The 10,000-nt window shown below is 40.6% G+C and overlaps 1 protein-coding gene across 1 annotated transcript in view; it reads right to left on the reverse strand.

The window, feature by feature from the left end:
- Nucleotides 1–8,407: 8,407 nt before the first annotated feature.
- Nucleotides 8,408–10,000, reverse strand: part of LOC135101799 (hemocyanin subunit-like) — a 2,690-nt gene continuing 1,097 nt past the window's right edge. Inside the window, exons 2-3 of the mRNA XM_064006093.1 lie at nucleotides 9,119–10,000; nucleotides 8,408–8,979 (exon numbers count right to left, since the gene is read on the reverse strand). The exon at nucleotides 9,119–10,000 is cut by the window's right edge and continues 639 nt beyond it. Of these exons, the coding sequence (XP_063862163.1) occupies nucleotides 8,549–8,979; nucleotides 9,119–10,000 (1,313 nt within the window). The 3' untranslated portion in view covers nucleotides 8,408–8,548. The remainder of the gene's footprint in view (nucleotides 8,980–9,118) is intronic.

Consider the following 10,000-nt stretch of genomic DNA (forward strand, 5'->3'; position numbering starts at 1 on the left):
CATCAGTTTGTTAATAAAGAGATTATTAATTTCAATTTACTGACAAGGCATCTAAGTGCGGATTCTACGTCAACTTTCTTATCTCGTTCAGTAACCCTTTCCTTTTCCTCTTCCTGCTTGTTCCACTCTACCACCTCTCCTCCTCCTCCACTTCCTTCTCCTCCTCCACCCCCTCCTCCTCCTTTTAACTGTCATCGAAGCCAAACACTTTAGCGCCATCAAAGAAAAAAAGAGGGACACTTCAAATAGTTTGTCCCTCTCTCTTCCATATCTTCGTCCTCGCCCCCTTGGTCCCCTTATCTCTTACCACAAGGGTCAAGACGCTTCACCGCGGTCAACACTCGGCGATAAGCGGCACGGCAACAGCCCTCCGCTGTCGTCGAGCAGATAACGCTAAGAAACAGTTCCTTTCCTAGAAAAAAAAAAAAAAAATCATCATGAGATGATTTCATGGAGGAATCTACTATAATATACAAGACGTTCTTGCATGGGAGAAATATCCTTCGTAAGACGCCGGCAACCATCAAACACACAGAATAACAGATGCACGCATACACACACGCACACCCACGAGTGCGCGTTGCTGTTGTTGCTACTGGTAGTGTAACACTATTATCATTAGTATCATTGCTACCATATATATATATATATATATATATATATATATATATATATATATATATATATATATATATATATATATATATATATATATATATATATATATATATATTCCGTCGTGTAGAAAGACGTCTATGGACAACGCAGGTGTCGAGTTGACCAACTTTGGCGGAGTGAGGTTTATTATTGCAACGTTTCGCCTTATGGGTGACAGCATTTTCAAGCTGAAACATAAAAAAAAAAAAAAAAAAAAAAAAAAACGGAGCTATAATATAATATGTTAAAAAGAAAAAATGTAACAATGGATAAATTGTAAAATTTTTTCTATCTATTACACGTTTTATCCGTTGTTACATTTTATAAACGTTTTTTATTCGTTTTTACGTATTATATATTTCTTTTATGTTACATTATATCTTTTATGTTTTAGCTTGAAAATGTTGTCAGTCATACGGCGAAACGTTGCAACAATAAACCTCACCACCAAAGTTAGTCTAACTTGACACGTGTCTCATATATATATATATATATATATATATATATATATATATATATATATATATATATATATATATATATATATATATATATATATATATATATATATATATATATACACACTACTATTTTACATTCAGCGATAGCCCTATACATTTTGCTACCTTCTATCATTATTCTTACAATTGGTGTTCTTCCTATACTTTACTAAGTGAAAACCCTAACGACCTCTCATTCTCTCTCACTAGTGTTCTGTTCATCTTATTGATTCGGTGCAAGCTTTCTTCTTTTTCATTGGCAAACTCTGGAACACTTCTTTTCCTCGCTGATCAGGAGATGATGAGTATTTCTTAAGAGGCGAGATTTAAGCTGTTAAGTTTACATTCTTTAGAGAGACGTAGGTTAAGAGGGGACTAATAGAAGTCTTTAAGTGGTATAAGGGTTATAATAAAGGGGACATAAGCAAAATTCTTAGGATCAGCAACCAGGACAGAACAAGAAATAACGGGTTCAAGCTTGAAAAATTTAGGTTTAAGAAAGAGATAGGAAAAAACTGGTCCTCAAACAGAGTGGTAGATGAATGGAACGGACTCAGTAATCATGTTGTAAGGGCTAACACAATAGAGAGCTTTAAGAGAAGATTAGACGGGTTAAAGGATGGGGATGATAGGTGGAAATAGGTAGGTATATTTCATACAGTGACTGCCACGTGTAAACCTCGTGGCTTCTTGCAACTTCCCCTATTTCTTATATTCTTATGTTCTTATGACTAGAACTCTCTGAAGAGAGATTTCTGAAATTGCAGATCACCGTCTTATTGGAATTATCACACTATATATTTATCTATTTTTTTCTTTTAGCATTTCGTTAGTTTCCTATGCAGTTTAATAGCGCTCCCGAATTATCCTTTATACATTCTGATGTATACATGCACGAAAAGAAAGTTGCCAAATATAAAACGCAAGCGCTCTACTACACTACATAAAAACTACATTTGTATGTGGAGTATGATTCCTCATAATTTCACTAACCCTCTATTATCCCTCCTCAAGATGAGGATGCCATGGAGAGGAAGTAAAATAACTCGCTTTACAAGACGGGTAAAATATGAGTATGCTCGTAAGTATTCCACATTGATTATGATAGAGTATTGTCAATCAAGGCAACCTTTGTTCAACATTTTACATCTTTAGTAGGAAATAGTTTTACCGATATATATATATATATATATATATATATATATATATATATATATATATATATATATATATATATATATATATATATATATATATATATTATACAGGAGGGGCACCGGTCAAGGGCAACAAAAAAAAAAAAAAAAAAGACCCACTGACATACTGGTCCACGAATAGGTTCCAAAGCGGTAGTCAAAAATTGAAGGATAAGTGTCTTGAAACCTCTCTCAAGAAAGAGTTCAAGTCACAGGAAGATGAAAATACAGAAGCAGTCAGGGAATTCCAGAGTTTACCAGAAAAAGGGATGAATGACTGAGAATACTGGTTAACTCTTGCACTAGAGAGATGGACAGAATAGGGGTGAGAGAAAGAAGAAAGTCTTGTGGAGCGAGACCGCGGGAGTAAGGCAGGTATGCAGTTAGCAAAATCAGAAGAGCAGTTAGCATGAAAATACCGATAGAAGACAGAAAGAGATGCAACATTGCGGCGATGAGAAAGAGGCTGAAGACACTCAGTTAGAGGAGAGTAGCTGATGAGACGAAAACCTTTTGATTCCACTCTGTCTAGAAGATGGGTATGAGTGTAAGTAGAACGGCTTTGACGGAACCCATACTGGCGATCAGATAGAATGTTATAAAGTGATAAATGTTTAAGAACCTTCCCGTTGAAAATAGACTGAAAAACTTTAAATAAGCAAATAAATAAATAAATAAATAAATAAATAAAGCAACAGGACGGTAGTTTGAGGGATTAGAACGATCACTCTTTTTAGGAACAGGCTGAAAGTAGGCAAACTTCCAGTAAGCAGAAAAGGTAGATGTTGATAGAGTTGAAAGATTTTGACTAGGCAAGGTGCAAGCAGGGAGGCACAGTTTCGGAAAAACAATAGGAGGGACCCCATCAAGTCCATAAGCGTTCCAAAGGTTTAGGTCAGCAAGGGCGAAGGATTTTAATAGGTAGTATAAAGTAGTCAGAGGGTGGAGAAGAGGGAAGAACAAGCCCTGAATCATCCAGGGTAGAGTTTTTAGCAAAGGTTTAAGCGAAGAGTTCAGCTTTAGACTAAGATGGATGAGATGGCAGTGGTGCCATCTGGTTGAAAAAAAAAAAGAGGGGAAGATGAAGAGGTAAAATCATTGGAGACGTTTTTGGCTAGGTGCCAGAAATCACGAGGGAAGTCAGATCTTGAAAGATTTTGACACTTTCTATTAATAAAAGAGGTTTTAGCAGGTTTAGGTCGAGAAAAAGAGTGAGGAATGTACGCCTCCATGCCAGGCACTATCACCTCTTTTATACGCTCAGCAGACAGAGACGGGTCTCTAACATGGAAGTAGTAATCATTCCAAGGAAAATCAGCAAAATACCTCCTCGGGTCTCCCCAATTAGCAAAGGCAAAACGCCAGAGGCATCTCTGCTTTGGAGATCCTGAGGAGGTGTTGGACCGATAGGACAAGATACAGATGTGAGATTGTGATCAGAGGAGACCAACGGAGGGGTAACGGATAGGGTAACAGTATAAGCAGAAGGATCAGAGGTTAGGAAAAGGTAAAAAATGTTGGGTGTATCTCCAAGACGTCCATAATAACGAGTAGGGTGATGCAGCAGTTGCTCTAGATCGTGGAGGATAGCAAAGGCAATAGCTAGTTCACCAGGATGGTCAGCGAAGGGAGAGGAAACCCAAAGCTGGTGGTGAAAATTGAAGTCTCCAAGAATAGAGAGTCATAGGGAAGAGTCAGAATGTGCACCACTTTGGAAATTAAGTAGCCAAAGAATTTCTTATAGTCAGAGGAGTTAGGTGAGAGGTATACAGCACAGATAAATTTAGTTTGAGAGTGACTCTAGTCGTAGCCAAATGGTGAAAAACTTGTAAGATTCAAGAATGTGGGCACGAAAGCAGGTTATGTCGTTGCGCACATATACTCAATATTCAGCTTTGGATTGAAAATCTGGATGGAGAAAATAAGAGGGGACAGAAAAGGGGTTACTGTCAGTTGGCTTAGACACCTGTGTTTCAGTGAGTAAAAGAAGATGAAGTTTAGTAAAAGAGAGGTGGTGTCCTACAGATTGAAAATTAGATCTAAGACTGTGCATGTTGCAGAAATTAATGAAGAAAAAGTTGAGGGAGGTGTCAAGATACTTAGGATCGATACCAAAATAGTAGTCCGACCTGGGGATATTTATGGTCCCCTCCCCAGATGGGAACTCCGAGGATGGTTTAGGAGTCACCATGAAAATTTTGAACTTAGAGTGAAGTGTGTGTGTGTGTGTGTGTGTGTGTGTGTGTGTGTGTGTGTAATTAGAAGCATGTAGTTTTGTGTGAAGGAAGAGAGCTGTCTTTAGAAGGCAAGCTGTGACTGCCCTTTTGTATGCACCTGCCGAAACGATAAATACTCACAGGGAGGTCTAAAGCACTGGATCGGAAGGTGCTGTGAGCTTATTAAACCAAGCTGTGACCTCACTGAACGTTTGTGTCTCACAACACAAGGGGGCAGTCACAGCCTGCCCTCTAAAGACAACTCACTTCCTCCACACAAAACTTCAAGCATCTATTAACACACACACCCTTCACTCAAAAATTCAAAATTATCATGGCGACTCCTACACCAGCCTCGGTGTCTCCAGGTCGGACTGCTCTTCTAATAACGACCCCCTCAATTTTTTCTTCATTAACTTCTACAACATTTACAGTCTAAGATCTAATTTCCAATCTGTAGAACACCACCTCTCCTCTTCTAAGCCTCATCTTTTCCTCACTGAAACACAGGTGTCTGAGGCAACTGACAGTAGCCCCTTTTCTGTTCCCTCTTACTTACTCTATCTTCATTTTCAATCCAAAGCTGGATGTTGCGTTTATGTTGGCAACGACTTAACCTGCTTTCGTGACCACGCTCTTGAATCTTCCTAGTTTTCCATTATCTGGCTACGACTACAGAGTTTCTCAAACTAAATTTATCTGTGTTGTATACCTCTCACCTAACTCCTCTGACTATAAGAAATTCTTTGACTACTTAACTTCCGAAGTGGAGCACATTCTGGCTCTCTTCTCTTTTGCAGAGATCTCCATTCTTTTTTACTTTAATATTCACTATCAACTTTGGCTTTCCTCTCCCTTCATTGACTATCCTGGTGAACTAACCTCCAACTTTGCTATCCTCCACGACCTAGAGGAATTGGTGCAACACCCTACTCGTATTCCTGACCGTCTTGGAATTATGCCCAACATTCTTGACCTTTTTCCTGACTCTAATCCTTCTGCTTATGCTGTCACCCTCTCTTCTCTGTTGGGCTCTTCCGATCACAATTTCATGGCTGTGTCCTATCGCTCCAATCACTCCTCAGGATCCCTCTATGCGAAGGTGCCTCTGGCGTTTTGCTTCTGCTAGTTGGGAGGACCTGAGGAGGCATTTTGCTGATTTTCCTTGGAATGACTACTACTTCTGTGTCAGTTTTGCTTCTGCTAGTTGGGAGGACCTGAGGAGGCATTTTGCTGATTTTCCTTGGAATGACTACTACTTCTGTGTCAGAAGTCTTTGTGTGCCGAGCGTATAACAGAGGTGATGTATGTCAACATCTACCTTTCATTCTTGCTGGAGGTTTGCCTACATTCAGCGTGTTCCTAAAAAGTTGACCTTTCTAATCCCTCAAACTACCGTCCTATTGATTTAATTTCCTACCTATCTAAAGTTTTTGTATCTATCCTCAACAGGAAGATTCCTAAACATTTATCACTTCACAATCTTCTATCTGATCGCCGGTATGGATTCCGTTAAGGCCGCTCTACTGGTGATCTTCTGGCTTTCCTTACTGAGTCTTGGTCATCCTCTTTTAGAGATTTTGGTGAAACTTTTGCTGTTGCCTTGGATACATCAAAAGCTGTTGATAGAGTCTGACAAAAAGCTTTGATTTTCAAACTACCCTCCTACGGCTTCTATCCTTCTCTCTGTAACTTCTCTATATCTCTGTAACTCTGTATCTCAAGTTTCCTTTCTGACCGTTCTATTGCTGCTGTGGTAGATGGTCACTGCTCTTCTCCTAGATCTATTAACGGTGGTATTCCTCAGAGTTTTGTCCTGTCACCCACTCTCTTCTTATTATTCATCAATGATCTTCTAAACCAAACTTCTTGTCCTACGCTGATGATACCACCCTGCACTTTTCCACGTCTTTTCATAGACGTCCAACACTTCAGGAAGTAAACATTTCATGCAGGGAAGCCACATAATGCCTGACTTCTGATCTTTCTAAAATTTCTGATTGGAGCAGACCAAACTTGGTATTGTTCAATGCCTCAAAAACTCAATTCCTCCATCTAGCAACTCGACACAACCTTCAAGACAACTATCCCCTCTTCTTCAATGACACTCAACTGTCTCCCTCTTCTACACTGAACATCCTCGGTCTGTCCTTTACTTATAATCTGAACTGGAAACTTCACATCTCATCTCTAGTTAAAACAGCTTCTATGAAGTTAGGCGTTCTGAGACGTATCAGCCAGTTTTTCTCACCCCCTCAGCTGCTAACTCTGTACAAGGGCCTTATCCGTCCATGTATGGAGTATGCTTCACATGTCTGGGGGGTTTCCACTCATACTGCTCTTCTAGACAGGGTGGAATCAAAAGCTTTTCGTCTCATCAACTCCTTTCCTCTAACCGACTGCCTTCAGCCTCTCTCTCATCGCCGCAGTGTTGCATCTCTAGTTGTCTTCTACTACTATTTTCATGCTAACTGCTCTTCTGATCTTGCTAACTGCATGCCTCCCCTCCTCCCGCGGCCTCGCTGCACAAGTCTTCTTTCTCTTACCCCTATTCTGTCCACCTCTCTAATGCAAGAGTTAAGCAGTATTCTCAATCTTCATCCCTTTCTCTGGTAAATCTAGAATTCCCTCCCTGCTTCTGTATTTCCACCTTCCTATGACTTGAACTCCTTCAAGAGGGAAGTTTCAAGACACTTATCCTTCAATTTTTGACTACCGCTTTGAACCATTTTCTGGGACTGGCATCTAAGTGGGCTTTTTTTTTTTATTGGATTTTTTTTGCCCTTGGCCAGTGTCCTTCCTACAAGAAAAAAAAAAGAAGCTAATAATAATTTCGCAGGAGCGTACTGCCTCCTCCCGCATATATATATATATATATATATATATATATATATATATATATATATATATATATATATATATATATATATATATATATATATATATATATATATATATATGTGTGTGTGTGTGTGTGTGTGTGTGTGTATCTCTGCTGCATATAAAAAAAATTCCACGAGACACCTGAAGACCAATTCAAGATTAAATCGTATGTAAACCAACTACAATATTAAAAAACTCGTTACAACATTCCCTTTGGAAGCTAAGTGTGGGTTTACACTATTTACGTACTACTCGCCGCAACGCACCCTTTAGGAGATATGGGAGACATTGAGTACCTTTTAAATGATAAAGGAAGGTTTTGGACATCCTTTAAGAATTACAGGAGGCTTTGAGCTCCAAGCAAAGTTGAAATGTAACGGGTTCAAGTCAAATTTGGCACTTGGACAGCTACAGACAAGTAAAATACACTTGTGAAATTATTTTTTCAGACCAAAATATAGTCCCCTAATTTTTCAAGGTTCCCCACATTCCCAAATGAAAAGTTCCTTCTGCTGGAATCAGCATGCATTTGAATTAGAAAGAAAAAAAATAGTACTAAAGAGTATAAGCTTACTGCAGAAAGCAAGAAATCAGCACAAAAGAAATAAATTCCCCAGCCAATGATAAAAAGATAACGAATGTACTGTTTACATTACCTAAATTCTAATTGAAAATAATAAGTATTTGTGTAAAGTTAGCAAAATTATACTTAGGCCAGTTGATATGCTTTAATTTATCCTTTGCTTTTGCATGAGTTTGCATCAAATATAGTCTGTAATATATTTTGTGCAATACATTATAAATATTTGAATATAAGTATTCCTCAGCCTAATCAACGATGGGTGTTTCTGCTGGTCACCAATATACACGAAATCCTTAAGACATTGTGATGTGGAACACAAAACTTTTGGTTTGTACTTCAAAGCTGAGGGATATTACTGAAAAAAAAAGTGTATATATATATATATATATTTTATTATTATTTTCTTGCGCAGGTCCAATGAAGACAATGTGCGCGCGCACATGTGTGTGTGTGTGTGTGTGTGTGTGTGTGTGTGTGTGTGTGTGTGTGTGTGTGTGTTGAACAAGGCGCCGTTTACTCCTCCTTTTCTACATGGTACACCTCAACGTCCATGGCCTTGAAGTTGCCGAGGCTAGTTATAATGCGTTCATCGTCAACGCGGCGGTCCAGCGGATAGCCATGAGAGCGCTTGTCAGGGTATGTGCCATCGTGGCAACCGTAGTGGTTGAAGGAAGTGGACTCATGCAGTCCCTCAACAGCCATGTCCTTAGAGCCATCGGAGACAAACACCACCAAATGGAAGGTCATACCCTCAGACTTGCCCTTAGAAAGGAGGAATCTGTTGGGTAGTCCAAGGCCGCTAACGTACTCATCGAGGTTGAGATCTGAGCCGGAGCTCAGGGCTTCATTAGCCTTGTCGATGAGAGTCTGGAAGCTGGGCACATCAGGAACTGTGACTGAAGAGTCCTTACTGGAGCGTGTGATGGAGTTCTGTCCAGGAGCCACTGTGGGAAGAGAGAGCTAGATATAATCTGCATCATGGCATTGGATTATCGTCCAGTGATTTTAGGCAATCAGTGATTCATCTACTGACATATCAAGAACACATTAATAAGTAAATGGTAGGTGCCTGCGAATACTCACACTTAACCCAGAACTTGTCAAATTCAATGGCGTTCCAGCGTCCGTCGTTGAAAGAGAACTCAACGTGGTTGTTGTCATATTTTGGCCAGGCGAAGATACGCACAGTGGCCATCACCTCAGTGGGGTTACTGTTGGTGATGACACCTGTAGCGGTGAAATCTTTGTGTGCCAGACGAGAAACAATAGTACTAATAGGTACGTCTTCGATGTCAGTGGTGTCGTCGACGGCGTTGATAAGACTATACTCGAAGTCCTCGAAGTAAGTCTCAAGGCGGTTGCTCAAGGACACGCTGTCAACGGTGACTCCAGGGAATTCGAGTTCCTCCTTGGTGTAGGGTGGAAGACTGTCTTTGTGTTCTCTGAAGATATTGTCCATGTACTTGTGGAGGCGGAAGAAAGCAGGGTCGCGCGTGGCGGTCTCGAAGTGCTCCAGGACACCGGGAGGGAGGGCAAACTTGCCGTGAGGGTCACCCTGGCGGCCAAGCATGACATGAGCGGTGTTGTGCAGGGAGCCGTAATACTCGGGGTTGGGGCTGTAAGTGGAGGACTCAATCACGTCACCAAGTACGTCGATGCCATGAGAGTCTCTGATGCTGATGACAGACCCGTCCTTGCCGGTAAAATAGCCGTGAGCGATGGCATCCCTGATGCGGCTTTCCAGGATCAACATGTCGCGCACACGCGCTACACCGTCGACGTCTTCAAAGTGCACTTTGTCTGGTCGTGAGGGGAAGTAGCCACCGTACTTGTACATAGTGTGGGGAGCGAAGCCCTCGTAGATCATGTCGTCCCAGTGGAGTTCGTTGACGGGGTCCAAGTAGTTAGACAGACGCTCGGCGTCGAAGCGAACGGTGAGCTGATGATGGACCCAGAAGAAGCTCT

This window comes from Scylla paramamosain, chromosome 7 (genome assembly GCF_035594125.1).
Source record: "Scylla paramamosain isolate STU-SP2022 chromosome 7, ASM3559412v1, whole genome shotgun sequence".
NCBI lineage: Eukaryota > Metazoa > Arthropoda > Malacostraca > Decapoda > Portunidae > Scylla > Scylla paramamosain.